Below are 20,686 nucleotides of genomic sequence, written 5' to 3'. Positions count from 1 at the left end.
AAAATAATTTTACCAGCTCTTAATTTATAGACTGAAATATAACAGGTATATTTAAAATTTTTATATTTCAGAGTAAACGCATAACTGGTTTAAGTGTTGTACATTTGATTCTTCAAGCACAACACAATCATAGGACCTGGTGCTGCTCTTGTTAAAAGCTAAACCTGCATGTCATTGTTCCCATAGATTTATCTCAGATCCATATAAGTGGAGTTCTCAAAAAATTGTTACTCAATGATAATGCAAGATTGATTTTAAGCTCCCCTTCCTCTTAAACACCTTTTTCAGGTATCTAGCCATTGAGCAAAAAGAAAAAATAAAATAAAAAACAAAATTGGCTGGGCGCGGTGGCTCATGCCTTTATTCCCAGCACTTTGGGAGGCCCAGGGCGGGGGTGGATCACCTGAGGTCAGGAGTTCGAGACCAGCCTGATCAACATGGTGAAACCCCATCTCTACTAAAAATACAAAAATTAGCCAGTTGTGGTGGTGGGTACATGTAATCCCAGCTACTCGGGAGGCTGAGGCAGGAGAATCACTTGAACCTGGGAGGTGGAGGTTGCAGTGAGCCGAGATGGCGCCATTGCACTCCAGCCTGGGTGATATGAGCAAAATGCTATCACAAAGAAAACAACAACACAACAACAACAACAACAAAAAACAAAATTAAAGAGTCTTTTCTTAATGTTTCCTATCATTAAAAAGACTTGTTTCTCCCATCTTACTTCCCCTCCTCCTCATGCTCATTCCTAATTCAACTCACCTTTTCTCAAACCCATTGAATGAGACAAGAAAGGGGACAGACGATCCATAGACTGAAGAAAACATAGGCTATAAAATGAATCAATCAGCTTACACAACAAACTTGAACTTTACTCATTATTTTTCAATTTTAATGAAACAGTGAAACTGCCTGAACTCTTGTTCTACAGATTTTGAGTCCACGGTCCACTTGCTTCCCCTTGCCCCCAAGGGCATCTATCCCTTCAGACAGATGTGGTTTAGATACCTGGGGGGCACCATACATGTACAGCACAAGAGGGTCTTGCTTGGGGATCACACACCAAGCTTTCTGCCAAGGTTTTGACTTCTCCATATACTGAAGAAAGCTGCACACCACACTGTTTCCAGATACTTCTGCTGATTCAATCTAGAAAAATATAATGGAAAGAAAGAGAGAATGAACACACAACAAACCAGATAGAGAAGTCGTTCAACTAAAGGGAAATATTCACAAAGTACAATGTGTTTATATAAAATGTCTCCTTGGACTGTCCAAAAGATTCATTTGCAATTATTGTTTAAACATTTTAACATGGAAAATATTTAAGCCAATTTTAGCTCTTTATATAACTAGACCTTGTATTTAAAGAGTTATAAATGTTTATTGATTGCTTACTATGTAGGCACTTTTCTTAGCTCAATACATGTCTTATTTCATTTAATCCTCACACAAACACTGAGAAGTTAGTATTTTCATTTTTTCTGAGGCTCAGAGTTTAAACAGCTTTCCCAGGATCACACATTGGCATGCTGGGATTTGATTGATTGGCATGATTGTATGTTTTCTTATTTATTTATTTCTTATTTATTTATTGACGGAGTCTCACTCTGTTGCCCAGGGTGGAGTGCGGTGGCGTAATCTCAGCTCACCTCCCGGGTTCACGTCATTCTCCTGTCTCAGCCTCCCAAGTAGCTGGGACTACAGGCGCCCGACACCACACCTGGCTAATTTTTTGTATTTTTGTATTTTTTATTATTTATTTATTTATTTTTTGAGACGGAGTCTCACTCTGTCACCCAGGCTGGAGTGCAGTGGCCGGATCTCAGCTCACTGCAAGCTCCGCCTCCCGGGTTTACGCCATTCTCCTGCCTCAGCCTCCCGAGTAGCTGGGACTACAGGCGCCCGCCACCTCGCCCGGCTAGTTTTTTTTTGTATTTTTTAGTAGAGACGGGGTTTCACCGGGTTAGCCAGGATGGTCTCCATCTCCTGACCTCGTGATCCGCCCGTCTCGGCCTCCCAAAGTGCTGGGATTACAGGCTTGAGCCACTGCGCCCGGCCAATTTTTTGTATTTTTAATAGAGACGGGGTTTCACCGTGTTAGCCAGGATGGTCTTGATCTCCTGACCTCGTGATTTGCCCGCCTTGGCCTCCCAAAGTGCTGGGATTACAGGCGTGAGCCACCGCACCCGGCCAAGGCTCTTTTATTTATAAATTACCCAGTCTTGGGTATATCTTTACAGCAGTGTGAGTACAGACTAATACATAGAGACATTTAATTTTTCTGTTTTGCCTCCTAATATAAAAATTGTTGGCTAAAAGGCCGGGTGCGGTGGCTCACACGTGTAATCCCAGCACTTTGGGAGGCAGAGGCAGGCAGATCACTTGAGGCAGGAATTCAAGACTAGCCTGGTCAACACAGCAAAACCCTGTCTCCACTATAAAAAAAAAAAAAAAAAAAGCCAGGTGTGGTGGCACATGCCTGTAATCCCAGCTACCCAGGAGGCTGAGGCATAAGAATTGCTTGGACTGGGGAGGCAGAGGTTGCAGTGAGCTGAGATCGCACCACTGCACTACAGCCTGGGCGACAGAGTGAGACTCTGTCTTAAAAAAAAAAAAAAAAAAAACCAAAACTAAAAAAGGGAACAAAACCATTTAACTAAATGGTAGTTTTTATTATATGCCTTATGGAAACTAACTGTTTGCTTCTATTTTCTATCTCTGAAACTCTTTAGGTAGTCCTACTCAGTGTTATCCATGCTGGTCTCCAGGTTAGCAAATGGTTTTGTTACCAGTTTCTGGTAAGCACACAAAGTAGGAGTACGTGTTAAACTTTTATAACAATTTGAATTTGTGATGATACCCAAGTACATTATGGTGTATTTTACAAAAATATTGAGCTGTGATAGTTTGGGGAAAAAAACTGATGCTTCATCATAGACTATTTATTTATTTATTTATTTATTGAGATGGAGTTTCACTCTTGTTGCCCAGGCTGAAGTGCAATGGTTCAATCTTGGCTCACTGCAAACTCCGCCTCCCAGGTTCAAGTGATTCTCCTGCCTCAGCCTCCCAAGTAGCTGGGATTACAGGCACATGCCACCATGCCCGGGTAATTTTTGATTTTTAGTAGAATGGGGTTTCACCATGTTGGTCAGGCTGATATTGAACTCCTGACCTCAGGTGATCCACCTGTCTTAGCCTTGGTGCTAGGATTACAGGCGTGAGCCACCACAACTGGCCACAGACAGTTTTTAAAGCAGCACTGGTTAGCAAACGATAGCCCACAAGCCAAATCCAGCCCACCAGTTGTTTCTGTATGGCCCATGAGCCAGGGAAAGTTTTTTGCATAACCACTTACAATTAATTTGATGATAGGGAACGCTAACTTCGGATTCCAATTAAGTGAAAGGTTATCCTCCCCCAAATAATTCCATTCTTATTAGTAGATCCTTATTATTATTATTATTTGAGACAGAGTCTTGTCCTGTCACCCAGGCTAGAGTACAATGGTGCGATCTCAGCTCACTGCAACCTCCATCTCCCAGGTTCAAGCGATTCTCCTGCCTCGGCCTCCTGAGGGATTACAGGCACGCACCACTGCATGGGCTAGTTTTTGTATTTTCAGTAAAGACAGCGTTTCACCATGTTGACCAGGCTGGTCTCCAACTCCTGACCTCGTGATCCGCCTGCCTCAGCCTCCCAAAGTGCTGGGATTACAGGCATAAGCCACTGCATCTGGCCGATCCATATTATTAAAAAGCCTAAATAAATATATTCTAATTTTAATTTTGTAAAAAAAAATTGTGGAAATTTGTTTTCTCTCTTCTTACAAATATGTATGTAATATCCCTGGTTTGGCCTCTTGGTCTGCAAAGACTAAAATATTTTCTCGCTGACCCTTTAAAGAAAAGTGTGTTGATCACTGTTCTAGAGCATATAACATACTAGCTGGTACAGAATCAGTCTCAAATATGCATTTAAGTTAATGTGTGCATGTACATACTTATCTCCTATGTATGGACTTCATACTATATATTTATTTCATTATATGAGTTGACCTAATAAGTAATTGATTAATTTTTGCCCAAGTATAAGGTTCTCTAAAAAACTAGCTAGAGATTTTTCAGAGATACAGCCTGAAGCTGACCCTTAAACCAAGTTCCCTGACTCATTATATTGTGCCAGTCTCATCAGTTGTTCCTATTAAGTCTTGAGGCTGTGTTCCTGATGTCCAATGAAGCATGCCTTTTTATCCTTACTGCCTGAGAAAGCCCCAGTTTGGTAGGCCATACAAGTAACATCTATACCCTAGAAGAATGACTTTAGTGTGTAGGCCTATACTTAGCCTCAAATGGACCTTGAAGTTTGTCATTCTTTTTCAATGAACAGAAGTGTCCTTTGTACGCTTATAAGTGTACAGGTATACTTGTACGCGTGCACAATGTAAATGCTCAATAAATACTGATTCTTTAGAGATTCTTTTTTTTTTTTGAGACGGAGTCTCACTCTGTCGCCAGGCTGGAGTGCAGTGGCGCGATCTTGGCTCACTGCAACCTCTGCCTCCTGGGTTCAAGCAATTCTCCTGCCTCAGCTTCCCAGGTAGCTGGGACTACAGGTGTGCGCCACCACACCCAGTTAATTTTTGTATTTTTAGCAGAGACAGGTTTTCACTATTTGGCCAGGATGGTCTCGATCTCTTGACCTCGTGATCCACCTGCCTCAGCTTCCCAAAGTGCTGGGATTACAAGCTTGAGCCACCGCGCCCAGCCTCTTTAGAAATTCTTAAATCAAGTAGGTCTATGATTTTAGATACATAGCATTTTGATCCTGAGCCTATTCTTCTATAGACTTTCCAGGCTACCTTGAACTTACTGCTACAAAGGCCTTATTATATAACCTATCCCTTATATTGTTAATATTTCTAGATGTAAAACTCATTTCAGATAAGCTGCATTATAGTTCTCAGGCTTGGCGGGGGTCTGAATTTTTTCTAGAACATGAGTCAAATTAACTTGGGAAACATTTCAGTAATATCTCAATGCAGTTATCAGATTACCATCACTGGCAATTAAATGACTATAATAAACTAGATATTTTACTATAATAAGTTGGAAGAGTCTGTCAGGTAATAGCACTTTTATCTAAAGTGGTTTGTAAAGCCAATATGATGAAATTGAGAGTAAAAGCTTTCCTTTATAGAAAATATACTACAATAATTTGGGTATTAGAAGAGATGCCAATTAATACTGAAATATTTGGCTATAGCTACTGCCACGAAATCAATGTATTTCATTCTTAAATGCATGTTGATTTAAATAGTGGCTCCCCATTTCTATGCATCCAAGCAGAATCCCAAAAGTCAGCAAAATAGAACAAAATCATAAATCTTGCTCATTACACAAACTGTTAAACACTCAAAGAAATAACAAAAAGATACTATTTGTATTCCTCATAGGTAAGAGGATTCTGTTTCTTCTATAAAAATCTAGGCTGGGTGCGTTGGTTCATGCCTGTAATCCTAGCACTTTGGGAGGCCAAGGTGGGCAGAAACTCTGAGGTCAGGAGTTTGAGACCAGCTGGCCAACATAGGGAAACCCCATCTCTACTAAAAATACAAAAATTAGCCCGGCATGGTGGTGTGGGCCTGTAATCCCAGCTACTTGAGAGGCTGAGGTTGCAGCGAGCTGAGATCGCACCACTGCACTCCAGCCTGGGCGACAGAGAGAGAGTCTGTTGCAAAAAAAAAAAAAAAAAAAAAAAAAAATTTAAAAGATATCCAATATTTAATATTTCTTACCTCTAAAATTCCTTTTCTTTTCTTTTCTTCACTGTCTGTGAATCCACTTATGATTTGATAACAGTCTTTACAAACTTTGCTCAATTTACCACCATCATATTCAAGTTGAGCTTTGTAGTCAGAGCATTTCCAACAAACCACCTTAAATTTAAAAGAAAAATGAACAGTAATCATATTTAAAGGATACAATTTAAGCAGTAATCAGTTATAGGTAATAATAAATGAGAAAATGTTAAGCATAGAAGGCAGATTTTTGTTAGAAAAAGAACATCCCTATAAACACTAGAAGTACGTATCATGGTGTTTCAACCCTGTTTGTGACAAGCTCTGCTCACTCATCCTTCTTTTCCTGGCCTCTAAAGGCAGAAGTCACTCAAAGGCTTAGTCTAGATCTTGACTCTTCATACTTCTGGATGTTTGTCAATATCCTTTCCAAACTGCTCATGACCTTCCCTGGTCTCTCCTACCCCACCTCACACCCTCCTCCCAACCCAGTCCCCTCTCATAGTCCTCTCTATTGAAGGAAATGGGGCAGTCATACAACTGGTCCTGTGTCAGACACATATGAGTCATCCCCAAAATCTCTTTCGATCTTACTCAAGGATTTTCCATTTTACAAAGTCCTGCTGATTTTACTTCCTAAATATTTCTTCAATCTATTTTTCCACAACTTCCTTACAAGAACCCAAGTCCATGGCTACTTTTCTACTTGTGACTGGTCCTTGTAGCATTCTTACTGGTTTACAGGCCTCCACTCTTACACCTCCTCCAAGCTATAATATCTTCCAAACAGTGGAGTGCCACCCTTTAAAAAATGCTAATCTGGGTGGGTGTGGTGGCTCACACCTGTAATCTCAGCACTTTGGGAACCTGAGAAGGGCAGATCACCTGAGTCCAGGAGTTCCAGACCAGCCTAGGTGGAGATAGTGCTAGTGCACTCCAGCCTGGGTGACAAAGCAAGACCCTGTCTCAAAAAAAAAAAAAAAAAAAAAAGCTACTCTGATTTATTCCTCCTCTATTTAAAATCCTTCAGTCTTTCCTTTGCTCTTGGCTAAATAACCAACTCTTAATCATGGCCTACAAAGTCCTGCATAATTTGCCCTCTTTCTGGACTGTGTCTTCAGTGACACTGGTTTCTTACAGTTCCCAAAGGCCATGCTCACTGCCTCTCTCCTCTCTGCTTCACTAAGTTAACTTGTGCTCACCCTTCAGATGTTGGCTCAAATTCCAGTTCCTCAAGGAGGACTCCTCCAAATCCCAGACACAGTATGTCTCCTGTCAGCGCTCCCTGCATTTTCTTTCATAGCACTGATTACAGTTTTTAATTGTATTCTTGCATTATTATTTGATTGTTTTATCTCCCTTACAGGGCTGTAAGCTCCAGGATAGACTGTCTTTGAGTATTCTGCTCACCAGACACACAATAAACATTTACAGAATACCAATGAATGAATATGATGCCAATGTGCATGATTTCTTAGTGATAATCTTTTACTATTATAGAATAATTGTTTAAAATCTTCTAGTTTAACAGATTATCTTCTTGCTTATAGAAGTATATTTTCCCCTCAATTTATAGTAGACAAATTGTATTAAAGAAAATATATTAGTCAAATTTTTGGTGTAGGTTTACAGCATTTAAAATTCATGATAAAAATGGTCTACTGTTTGCTCATAATTACAATGAAATTACTCTGGGATTTAGAATTAGACATACCTGTATCTGCAAACACACACCATCCCTTTTGTTTGTTTTCAAACCATAGCACAGTATTTTGACCACGCACATGCAAACACATTTTTTGTTTGCTTACTGAAGGCGAGTAGGCCAATACCAAAAATAACTTCAGGCAAACTCAATGATAGATTTTTAAAAGTCTTACCCTGATTTAAAAAAAAAAAAAAAAAAAGCTATTTGGACCAGGCATGGGGGCTCATGCTTGTAATCTCAGCACTTTGGGAGGCCAAGGCAGGCAGATCACGACGTCAGGAGTTCGAGACTAGCCTGGCTAGCATGGTGAAACCCCGTCTCTACTAAAAATACAAAAAATTAGCCCGGCATGGTGAAGCCCGCCTGTAGTCCCAGCTACTCGGGAGGCTGAGGCAGGAGAACTGTTTGAACCCAGCAGGCAGAGGTTGCAGTGAGCTGAGATCGCGCCACTGCACTCCAGCCTGGGTGACAGAGTGGGACTCCAGTCTCAAAAAAAAGAGCTGTTTGCTGTCAATTTAATTTTGCTCACAAAAGTACTGTAGTGAGTCAAAAATAAGTCTGAGGAAAATAGGAAGAATAACTAAAACAACTATCAGTAAGAACTGTTGCACTTAAGCACACAATATATTCACTCATAACACTGTAAACACCTACTGTTCTCTGTCTCCCATTCCTTTTAGGAGAAGGGCTATGATCTTTAACTTGGTTTACAAGGCCCTCCAAAAATTGCCACTGCCTCTCTCCAGCTTCATTCCATAGTTTGTTCCTCACTTTTTCCATATGAAACTCAGCTCAATGGCTGACCAAATCATGATCAAATTATGTTAACATGTAGCATCACTGCATTTAAATATTAGCAATATAGTTATTAACTTACAATCAGAAACATATTTTTGGATAAGGAACTTGAAATTCCATAAACAAGAGGGGAATTTATAAAGTATTAAAGAAACACAAAAACCAGAAAAAGTATAAGTTTTTATAGAAGTTTATATAACTTTTCATTTTTTATTTTTTTGAGATGGGCTCAAGACCTGGGGTCTGTCACCCACGCTGAAGCGCAGTGGTGTGTCTTGGCTCACTGCAGCCTTGACCTCAAGAGCTCAAGCAATTCTCCCACCTCAGCCTCCTGAGTAGCTGGGACTACAGGTGTGTGCCACCACACCAGGCTAATTTTTTTTTTTTTTTTTTTTGAGATGTAGTCTTAGTCTGTCACCAGGCTGGAGTGCAGTGGCATGATCTTGGCTCACTGCAATCTCCACCTCCTGGGTTCAAGCCATTCTCCTGCCTCATCCTCCCAAGTAGCTGGGATTACAGGCACACGCCAGCACACCCAGCTAATTTTTGTATTTTTAGTAGAGATGGGGTTTCACCACGTTGGGCAGGATGGTCTTGATCTCCTGACCTTGTGATCCACCTGCCTCAACCTCCCTCCCAAAGTGCTGGGATTATAGGTATGAGCTACCATGCCCAGCTGAAGTTTATATAACTTTAGGATATAAAAAGACTACGTAAACAGTCATAATGAAATACATAACCACGATTAAATATGTTTTTGACTCTTGCTGCTGTCAGTATGACAGACTAGATAGATACTCTGAGAAGAGTTTTACTATAATACAACTGGATCCTGGACAAAATTCAGCAAATAATTGTAATGCTTTACTTCTTAATATTAAAGTAAGAGAACTTTCCAAGGCCCCCAAACCCAATGAACAAACAAAACAACACACATACAATAAGCTGAAATTGTAATGGTGAATGAATGGAGCAAACAAAGCTCGGGTTGGACAGTCCTGGGACTAGGAGACAGTCCATGGGGCCTGGAGGACAAGGGTCTGAGACTTGGTCATTACGCCAAAACTTATGAAAGGAAGATGATGAAGTATCAACCAAATACGAGCTCACAATGAGAAGAGACTAATTACAGCAGAAAGCAAGTCTCCAGGAACTAGAATTTAGTAGAAACAACAGATTTGGAACCCTTGAAATGTCTTCAGCTACTGGCATTATTAGACACAAATTTGAAAATTACATAAGAAACGTTTGAAAACATAAAGTGGCAAACAACAAAAACTATCAGAAATGATCAGGCAGATTTGGAAGGAAAAAACTTTTGGAAATAATTAAAATTAAAAATGAACAAAACAGCAGATTTGCGACAACTGGAGAGTAAATGAACAAAACAGGAGATAGAGATGAATAAAATGCTATAGAGAGAGACACGGGGTAGAAAACAGGAAAGACATGGAAGATGGAATGAGGTGATGTTATATATATCTGAACTGAATTCCACAGGCAGAGAGTAAGAAAAAAGAAAAACAAGTAACAGAAATAGCATAACTTTTCTAAGAGTCCATTTCTGAATTATATAATGGAGAAAATACAACCTTCCTCACAGGGGAATTGAGAAACCATAAGCAACAGTATACACAACACACTTCAAACAATGCCTGGCACTGGTACATCATAAATGGTAACTGCTATTGTTTTTATTTCTGCTCCTCTCCCCTTCATTTCAACTTGCTTCATTTTTCTATTTCTTATGTCAATAGCACACTGCCATTTATCCAGTCACCCAAATCTTAACATTAAAGTCATTCCTGACTACTTACTCCCTGTCTTTCTCAGCTCTTCCTTCATTGAACCAATTCCCTTTAAAGTGTGATCAAATCTCAGCATCTTACCATGGCATCTCTAGCTCTCAATGACCTGATTCTTACCTACACCATTCCAGCCTCAGTTTTCTGCCAGTCTTGCAGTGCTTACTCCAATATCAAGCAGCTTGTGTCCTCTAATACATAACATGTGTATCTTCAGGGTGAAGCATGGTTCTTTAGATTATCAGGAAGCACCATCCTTTAGGCTGCCATGCCACCAAGGGAAACATTTGGGATCACAGCAATAGGTCTGGGTGCCTACCCTTATCTCAAACACCAGTAGAATTCACTCCATGTCATGCCCCACTTTCCTGTTTATCTCATATCCCAGGAAAACGCCCAGCTCTCTGGTTATTTTCTCAGCCTCATCCCCAAACATATTGCTCTGTACATAATTTTTTTTTGAGACGGAGTCTTACTCTGTACCCCAGGCTGGAGTGCAGTGGCGCAATCTCGGCTCATTGCAACCTCCGCCTCCCAGGTTCAAGCGATTCTCCTGCCTCAGCCTCCCGAGAAGCTGGAATTATAGGCGTGCATCACCATGCCCAGCTAATTTTGTATTTTTAGTAGAGACGGGATTTCTCCATGTTGGTCAGGCTGGTCTCGAACTCCCAACCTCAGGAGATCCGCCCGTCTGAGCCTCCCAAAGTGCTGGGATTATAAGGGTGAGCCACCACACCCAACCTCTGTACATAATTTAATCTAGTTCAGTCCCCATCTCCCACTTTCCCCTCCATTGGGCCCTCTGGACCTTTCACTCTAGAATCAAACTCTTCCATATCCTCAGGCTCTTTTCTCTGGTGGAGGCTTTTTTTTTTTTTCCACTTCACCTTCTGTCACCTCTGAGACCTCAGGGCTGAGAAATGAGGCATGTATTCCCTGACTCTTCTTGCCTTCAAAAACCCCTGGCAGCTCTGAGGCCCATCATCGTCTGGCTCTACCCATCTCCCCTCCTGAGTTAACATCTCCTCATCATCTGCCCCATACCCACTCACTCAGGAATTTCTCACTAACAGATCATAGTTCTCTGCTCTACCACAATGTATGTGGACTTCAACATTCACATGACAAGCCCAGCTCTGCTGCCTTATATCTCTGCTGCCAGTGCCGTGCAGTCTACCTTCTCTGTCCAATCTCATGGTCACCCCCGGGACTGTGTCACCACCAGAGGGTGAACCATATCTGGCATGCCAGGTTCACATATCCCATTTTTTTCACCAACATCTCTCTTATTTCTAATTCATTGGCCCCAAGATGTCCGCTACCATACATCTCTGAACTTACCGAAATTATTCTGTCCACTGACCCCACCACTTTCTCATTAACCATCAGCCTGTTTCCCAGCTTTCCTGCTCTTTTTATCCAATTGAGACTTCTCTTATTCATTAGTAACTCTCTGATGCAAATACTTCCCTTCTCTTCCAGTGTTCTTCTCGTTATGCTTACTCTAGATAAATCCTGCTATCTGCCTTCGCTGGCCTGAGTTGCTGTATCTTGTTAGAGAAAAATCACTGCCATTAAGCTGACTAGTGTCCCTTTAAATTTATAACTGTAAATTTCTAACAGGTGCCCAAGTCCAACTTTGTTTTTCTACTAGGCTCACCTTTCTCTGCCCAGAGAAAATTTTCACACTTAGTCCTCTTTCTTGAATCTCCCCATCTCTTCCTCCTTCCCCTTCACTTTCAACTGATGACTCTACTTCATTCTTCAGTGAACATACAGACATTGCACCTAAATGGAGTCAGGTGCGGTGGCTCATGCCTGTAATCCCAGCACTTTGGGAGGCCGAGGTGGGCAGATCATGAAGTCAGGAGTTCGAGACCAGCCTGGCCAACATGGTGAAACCTCGTCTGTACTAAAGATACAAAAAATTAGCTAGACATGGTGGTGCATGCCCGTAATCCCAGCTACTTGGGAGGCTGAGGCAGGAGAATCACTTGAACCCGGGAGGCGGAGGTTGCAGTGAGCCGAGATCACACCATTGCAGTCCAACTTGGGCAATAGGGTGAGACTCTGTCTCAAAAAAAAAAAAAAAAAAAAAAGGTATTTAGCTGGGCGTGGTGGCTCACGCCTGTAACCCAGCACTTTGGGAGGCCGAGGTAGGCGGATCACCTGAGGTTGGAAGTTCAAGACCAGCATGACCAACATGGAGAAACCCCATCCCTACTAAAAATACAAAAATTAGCCAGGTGTGGTGGCGCATGCCTGTAATCCTAGTTACTAGGGAGGCTGAGGCAGGAGAATTGCTTGAACCCGGGAGGCGGAGGTTGCAGTGAACCGAGATCACGTCATTGCACTCCAGCCTGGGCAGCAAGAGTGAAACTCTGTCTCAGAAAATAAAGAAAAAAAAAGGGGGGGTTGAGAAAGAGCCGATAATCAATAGAGACAGGGAGAAACTTCAGACAGTGAAAGTCTATATGCAAAGATCTTAAAGCATCATCTTAAATAACAACCCCTCAGATAGGTCTCTTTTTCTAACCAAAATTGGTTCCAAATCTTCCTCTGTTACTAATACTGTCCATTTTTAACTTCTCAATTGTTTTATTTCATCTATAGTAATTTGAAATTCTTATTTGTCTGTCTTCTCCATTACAATGTAAGCTCTGTAAAGCCAGGGAACCTTTTGTCTAACGTTTTTTCTCCGGGGCTCAACACAGTTCTCTGCACATAGTTGGCACCAAAATAAATTTATTAAGTGATTTATTGAAAGTCATTTTTTTGTATGTCCTAAGTTGATGACTTTATATCACTTACATAGTTACTAGCAACCTTAATGATCAAGAAATCTCACTTACATATCCACATGCTCGACAATGATGCCTCCTTCGTGTCAGTGCATTGAAAGGCTCTTTACATTTCATACACATTGTCACTTCATTATCTCGGATCCATCTTGGGGCTCTTTTCCCTAGCTCAGCAGTCTAAAAAGGGAAGAAAGATTCAATTTTAATAGAAAAAAACTATAATTCCCTTTTATTATTATTTTTTGAAAGAACTTTAACTATATTGCTCAAACCATGTTCTGAAACTCAAGAACAAGGCTGGGTGCAGCGGCTCACGCCTATAATCCCAGCACTCTGGGAGGCTGAGGTGGGCAGATCACCTGAAGTCAGTAGTTCGAGACCAGTCTGGCCAACGTGGTGAAACCCTGTCTCTACTAAAAACACAAAAATTAGCTGGGCATGGTGGCATGCACCTATAATCCCAGCTACTCCGGAGGCTGAGGCAGGAAAATTGCTTGAACCTGGGAGGCAGAGGTTGCAGTGAGCCAAGATTGCGCCACTGCACTCTAGCCTGGGCGACAGAGCAAGACTCTGTTTCAAAAAAAAATAAAAATAAAAATAAGAAAAATTCAAAGAAGTTCAAGTAGAATGAAAAGTCACTCACTATTGTGTTCATCTAAGAAAGAATGAGATTCTGTCTAACCAGCCAGTTCTGACATTGTAAAGGGAAAAGGTTGGAGAACAAAATGATTAGACAGATCTTCTGCACCTGCAAAGATATGAAAGAACTTGAAGTTAAGAATTTAATTCAACTCACAGAAACCTCTGAGTGAATGTCATTATCCTTCGCAATTGCATTTCTGAAGGTTTCATGCCTTTGATGAAAAGCATCGATGGTTTCTTGAAGGGCCTAAAGTGTAAGTAAAATTCAAAGCACACATTAAAGTTTCTCATATAAACCAACGAATATACTTTATCAAACAAATATCTATGATAGGAATCATTTTGAAAATTAAGTGAACCTGTTCTGATGACTGTATATTAAAACACACACAACAATATATGCACATTTGTATACACAAAGATGTTACTAAAAAACAAAAGTGAAAATAAGCTGGGCGCGGTGGCTCACACCTGTAATCCCAGCACTTTGGGAGACTGAAGCAGGTAGATCGCTTGAGCTCAGGAGTTTGAGACCAACCTGGGCAACATGGCGAAACCTCATCTCTACAAAATACAAAAAAAATTAACCAGGCATGGTGGTGCATGCCTATAGTCCAGCTACTCACGAGGCTGAGATGCAAGAATTGCTTGAGCCCAGGCACAGGCTGCAGTGAGACATAACGCACCACTGCACTCCACACTGGGTGAGAGTGAGATTCTGTCTCAAAAAAAAGAAAGAAAAGGAAATAGAAATGAGGCGTACCTTGATCCATTCTTCTTTGTCTTGCGCAGAACTAAAACAAAACAAAATTAAAGTGAATGTAAAGAACATTAATGATTCACTGCCGGTGAATAAAACTATGTTTTCATGTTGTCCCAACTTTCTGGAAAATTCAGGGATGTTATGGAAGGAATTATAACAAAAATTAATCTCTGGCAATTAAACAAATAAAAATCTTAAAAACAGGTTCAGACTATTCACTGACTTTGGTACACATAAAAGTTGATGGGGTTAGTTAGGTTTAGCTTCCATTAATATACTGTCCAGACATGAAGTCTAATTACCATCACCCGGTTAGATATATCAGGTGACTGTATATATAGCATTACACTGAATATACAACAGCTAATCTTCCAGTTTTCTAAAACACATGAAGGCTACTAAAGGCTACTAATCACAACCCATCTTAGAAGAGATAGTAATTATCTTTGAGAATCTAAAATATCTCCGTAAAGCCTTAGGGAGCTATTTAACATTTCCTTTGATAAACAATTTAATTTTATTTTCCAGTTCTTAGAAGGCTTTAGGCAATACCAAACCTAACACCTTTTAGATAAAGAAAAGCATATAAAAATTTTAAATGCCTGTAGGAAGGAGGTGTTACAGATTAAGAGACCCCAGTGTTTAGTAATTATCCTTAGAAAACAAATTTCCTTGACTGTAGTCAGGTTCCCTTTTTCCTATAAGGCAAACGTTATTTCCTCTTTCTTGCAGGTAGCTTATGTTGCTGGCTGCTGTCACATACCGCATTTGAAAAATCCTCTTTAGTGGAGTCTGAACTGGGAAAGATCTCCAAATTGAAAAATTCTGAAGAGGATGAAAGAGTGTGCTCTATCTGTTTGTATGTGCTTGGTAGAGGGGCTCAGTTTGAATTCCAGCCTGAAGGTCACCTGCCTGCCCATAGGTATGACATATGCATGAGGCTAGCTGAAGGATTGTTTCTGTGTCACAATCTATCTTTCCAGCAAATTGATGATTGAACACCATGATGTGCCAGGAATGCTGCTGGAATCTGTGTCCACCAAGTGGAAGCTTCTGCTCATTGTTCACCTGGGGGCTTCAATCTTGCTTCTCAAAATTAAAAAAAAAAATTAAAAATTAAAAAACTCTCCCTATTGCTCTGCCTTGCCACCACAGCTCTGTTGCCCTGGAAGCACAGTTATTTGCTAGCTGCTTTTAGCCTTTCAAATGCAGAGAAACCCAACAAGTCTTTATAGCTTTTCATTTTAGTTTTTAGTTATGGTAGATTGTTTTCCCCTTTCTATTTTTATTTCCACTTAGCAATAGAAAACCATAATGGTATTCTGTATATAAAACAGAATCCTTTTTATCTTTTTGAAAGTAGAAGAAGAAGCATAAAAGTACTTCAGTCTTGAGGCTGACTCACACCTTAGCAAGAAAAGTGGGGTCCTTTTTTCCCAGTTAGCTTCAGAATCAAATACTCTTTCAGTATCTCCAAATATATACCCAAGTTTTGATTCCAAATAATTCCTATGGCACTCTGACTTTCTTGGAACTTCAGTGTTTCTCCCATTCTTAACAGAGCACGATAGGCTGGGTGCGGTGGCTTAGGCCTGTAATCCCAGCACTTTGGGAGGCTGAGGTGGGCGGATCACCTGAGGTCAGGAGTTTGAGACCAGCCTGGCCATGGTGAAACTCCGTCTCCACTAAAAATAAAAAATTAGCTGGGTGTGGCGGCATGTGCCCATAATCCTGGCTACTCTGGGAGGCTGAGGCAGAAGAATTGCTTGAACCTGGGAGGAGGAAGTTGCAGTGAGCTAAGATTGTACCATTGCACTGCAAACTGGGTGACAAAAGTAAAACTCAGCCTCAAAAAAAAAAAAAAAAAAAAAAAAAAGCATGATAGATCATACGGAAAGTAATCACTTAATTCAGATGTTCAATATCACCATATAAGCACAAATATAACTAGAGCAATGAGATTAGGTAAATAAAAATTTTTTGACAGAATAACCATGTTTCCAACAAGAAATGGAAGGTATCCAGTACTGTGTGTTGGAATGTTATAAAGTGATGACTGCCTGTACTTAAGAAAATTCCTCACCAATTAGCCCCATCTTGATGAGAAAATAGCCCAACTGGCTAAAGGAGGACTGAAAGTATGCATTCAGGCAAACTAAGAAACTTTAGAAATATCTCCCCTGTAGTTAGACACATCTCTTGGATTTGCAGATTGGAAGTGTGCTGAAATTTCAGAGTCAGCAATGCCTTCATTCTTTCTGCAATGAAAACTATGATAATCAGAACTATTGATGAGGCTGGGTGCAGTGGCCGATGCCTATAATTCCAGTACTTTGGAAGGCCAAGGCGAGTGGACCACCTGAGGTCAGTTCGAGACTAGCCTGGCCAAAATGGCGAAACCCCATCTATACTAAAAATACAGAAGTTAGTCGGGCTTGGTGGCAGGCACCTATAGTCCCAGCTACTTGGGAGGCTGAGGCATGAGAATCACTTGAACCCAGGGTATGGAGGTTGCAGTGAGCCAAGATCATGCCGCTGCACTCTAGCCTGGGCAACAGAGTGAGACTTTGTCTCCAAAAAAAAAAAGAACTATTGATAGTGTTCCCTGTTGCCAGGGCCATTAGGGCTATTAGCTCAGCAAATCAACCAGAGTGAGGACTCAGTCAAGAGCCTTCAGCAGAGCACCATATATTCTGCCCTTGGGTTTGAGGAGCTAGGGCCCAAACCTACTATGAGGTAGGGAAACAATGACACTCAAAGGCAAGTTTCAAATGCAGGTGCTCCCTAAGGAAAAGGAAGTTCAGTATATATTCTCTGTGGAAAATCAAAGAATGGGCTGTTTCTTCAAACTTTCCCAGCCTGCCCACATTCCAAAACTGTAAATTCACCAATTCTTGGACTCCCTGGGCACAGATTCCTGTTAAAATGATTTATTCTCTTTTTAAAATCTAAAATTTCAGCTTTTAAGCAGTTACTAAGTACGAATATTCAGGGTATATTCACCTGAGCAGCCAGAAGCATAAGCTAATGGTGGAAAGGACCAGAAGAATATTCTGAGTCTCCATGGATTCTGGGATATTGACACCACTAGAGCTAGGATTAGTTCTTCACCCTCTGCTCTGTGACCCCCTGAAGCATTTAAATTTTTACCAGGCCATGCATTAGAACAATAAATGGATGACTTCTTCTTATTATTACTTTTTGAGACAGAGTCTCACTCTGTTGCCCAGGCTGGAGTGCAGTAATGGGATCATGCCTGGCTAATTTTTGTAGTTTTAGCAAAGATGGGGCTTTGCCATGTTGGCCAGGCTGGTCTAGAACTCCTGATCTCAAGTGATCCTCCCACCTCAGCCTCCCAAAGTGTTGGGATTACAGGCGTGAGCCACTGAGCCCAGCTTGGATGACTGTTTTCTAAAGCAGGTATTTCAAAACCTGACAGCACTCTGTATTCCAGGGGTTCATGCATGAGGTAGCTCTGATCAACTGCAGTGGTTCTCATGGACTTTTTATCCTTTAAAAATGGTTACGGGCTGGGTGCAGTGGCTCACGCCTGTAATCCCAGCATTATGAGAGGCTGAGGCGGGCGGATCACCTGAGGTCAGGAGTTCGAGACCAGCCTGGTCAACATGGTGAAACCCTCTTTCCATTAAAAATACAAAAATTAACTCGGGAGGCTGAGGTATGAGAATGGTGTGAACCCGGGAGGTGGAGCTTGCAGTGAGCCGAGATCAGGCCACTGCACTCCAGCCTGGGAGACAGAGCGAGACTCCGTCTCAAAAAAAAAAAAAAAAAAAAAAAAAAAAATTTGCCAGGCGTGGTGGCAGGTGCCTGTAATCCCAGCTACTCAGGAGACTGAGCCAGGAAAATCACTTGAACCTCAGAGGCGGAGGTTGCAGTGAGCTGAGATCGTGCCACTGCACTCCAGTTTGGGCAACAAGAGTGAAATTCTGTCTCAAAAAAAAAAAAGTAAGAAAAAAAATGGTTATGAGGCTAGGGAATGTTAGCCAGAACTCCAAACCTTTCTCTCCCAATAAAAATATAACAAGAGCCATACCTTCTAGAAGTCCTGGTTGTCAGAGGCCACCTGAGTCCCTAATGGCTCCCTTCATGTATTCTGCAACTATGGTGGGAGAAATTTTACCCTTACCACCCTGCCTCTTATGAACATTTCTTTCCATTCAAGTGCCCCTAAGGCCCTAAAATGTAGAGTATCTGAAAGACTCAGAGATTAGCATGGAATAACAAGCATCAATAAATATTTGTGGACCAAAAGGAGGGGTGGAAGGATTAGGAGAGAACCTTTTCCTGTAAGTCAAGGTACTGGCTTGATGGCAATAATTTCATCCTCTGAGTACCCTGTATTTCTGAAGAGTTAATCAATTTACTGAATGCTTACTGTCTACAAACCACTGTCTTAGGCACTATGGAGGAATTGAGAGAGAGGAGACGTGACTCCTGCTTTTTATATCCAACCAGAGTCCCAGAGATCTGCAGTATTCACTTGGGGAAAACCCTCAGAGCCATTCTGTTCTAACGATTTATTCTGATGCTTGCTTTTGGAAAGCAGTGTGATAGAAATGGTTCCCTTACCTGGCCTGCAGTTCCAGTGTTCTCTCTTTCCCAGATACCTGGAAAGTATGTGGATATTCTTCATTTTGAGTCTCTACAATTTTCATTCCATCAATGCCAACCCTGGTTCGAACTGTGAATTTAGAGCCTACCAAGCTGAATCTGGGCACACAGTACAGCAACATGTTGTTGAACTGCAAGGAAGGAGAACATATATCAGTAAAGAAAATAAATAGGGGAAACTGATCAGTGATTTTTTTTTTTTTTTTGAGACGGAGTCTTGCTCTGTTGCCCAGGCTGGAGTGCAGTGGTGCAATCTTGGCTCACTGCTAGCTCTGCCTCCTGGGTTCACGCCATTCTCCTGCCTCAGCCTCCCGAGTAGCTGGGACTACAGGCGCCTGCCACCACGCCTGGCTACTTTTTTTGTATTTTTAGTAGAGATGGGGTTTCACCATGTTAGCTGGGATGGTCTGGATCTCCTGACCTCGTGATCCGCCCGCCTCAGTCTCCCAAAGTGCTGGGATTACAGGTGTGAGCCACCGTGCCCAGTCGGAAACTGATCAATTTTAAAGGCAGCCCTAGACAAAAATTCTAAGTAATTTCTAGAGAACCCAGTACTTTCTGCATGAGAAAAATTATTTTCTAAAACATTGAGGTTTATGCTTGTATAAAAAATCATATTCTCACACTTTGAAAAATATATTTCCCATTCATGACTCATACATATTTTATTGATATTCATTTAAATCAATAATTTTGTACTACTGTACTAAGCAAATTAGTTCAATAAATTCACAACAAATTACTAAGGACCTTTGATACACCAGGAGCTTAATTTCTTAACCTTTTAAGTTCTTAAACACAAGAATTTCTCATTGATGTATCTTAGAGGGCAAATCTAAATCTAGGTGTTAGAAGAAGAGAGTAATATTTAGCAATTATTATTACATTTGAGATAGGGTCTCACACTGTCACCCAGGCTGCAGTACAGTGGTGCAATCATAACTCACTGCAGTCTTTAACTTCTGGGTTCAAGCCATCCTTCTGCCTCAGCCTTCTGAGCAGGCAGGACTATAGAAACACACCACCATGCCCAGTTAGTTTTTCTTAGTAGAGATGAGGTCTTGCTATGTTGCCCAGGCTGGTCTTGAACTCCTGAACTCAAGCAATCCTCCTGCCTTGGCCTCCCAAAGTGTTAGGATTACAGGCCTGAGCTACCACGCCTGGCCTCAATTAAAAATTGTTTTTGTAGACACAGGGCCTACCTATGTTGCCCAGGCTGGTCTTTAACTCCTGGCCTCAAATGATACTCCCACCTCTGCCTCTGGAAGTGCTGGGATTATAGTGTGAGACATAGCACCTAGTCAGTAATTTTTTTTTTTTTTTAACTGGACTGTTGAATGTTAAGCTTTTAAAAAGTAGCCTATTTATTAGTTCGAATCTCATTAGAACATGTGGGGTTTGGACATTAAACCCTACATAAAAAGCAAGCCACAGGGCCAAGGTCTCTGTGATCCCACAGTGCTCTTGAATAGTATTATGAATCCTTAATTCTTGCTTAAAAATTTACCACATAGGGGCCAGGCACGGTGGCTCACATCTGTAATCCCAATACTTTGGAAGGCTGAGCGGGGGTGGATCACCTGAGGTTAGGAGTTCGAGACCAGACTGGCTAACATGGTGAAACCCTGTTTCTACTAAAAATACAAAAAACTAGCTGGGCACAGTGGCGTGTACCCATAATCCCAGCTACTCGGGAGGTTGAGGCAGGAGAATCACTTGAACCCAGGAGGCTGA

The 20,686-nt window shown here is 41.3% G+C and overlaps 1 protein-coding gene across 6 annotated transcripts in view; it reads right to left on the bottom strand.

Moving 5' to 3' along the window:
* FGD4 (FYVE, RhoGEF and PH domain containing 4) overlaps nt 1-20,686 on the bottom strand; it is a 269,124-nt gene that overhangs the window by 6,248 nt on the left and 242,190 nt on the right. For all 6 annotated transcript variants that reach the window (XM_030939319.1, XM_030939321.1, XM_030939323.1 and 3 more), the window contains 6 exons: nt 18,911-19,083; nt 14,321-14,351; nt 13,712-13,804; nt 12,967-13,092; nt 5,801-5,941; nt 1,009-1,149 (listed from right to left, as the gene is read on the bottom strand). In XM_030939319.1, coding sequence (XP_030795179.1) covers nt 1,009-1,149; nt 5,801-5,941; nt 12,967-13,092; nt 13,712-13,804; nt 14,321-14,351; nt 18,911-19,083 — 705 coding nt within the window. The remainder of the gene's footprint in view (nt 1-1,008; nt 1,150-5,800; nt 5,942-12,966; nt 13,093-13,711; nt 13,805-14,320; nt 14,352-18,910; nt 19,084-20,686) is intronic.

Source organism: Rhinopithecus roxellana, chromosome 10, assembly GCF_007565055.1.
Source record: "Rhinopithecus roxellana isolate Shanxi Qingling chromosome 10, ASM756505v1, whole genome shotgun sequence".
Classification (NCBI taxonomy): domain Eukaryota; kingdom Metazoa; phylum Chordata; class Mammalia; order Primates; family Cercopithecidae; genus Rhinopithecus; species Rhinopithecus roxellana.
The sequence above is the reverse complement of the archived record's forward strand: the minus strand, read 5'-3'. Positions and strand labels throughout refer to the sequence as shown.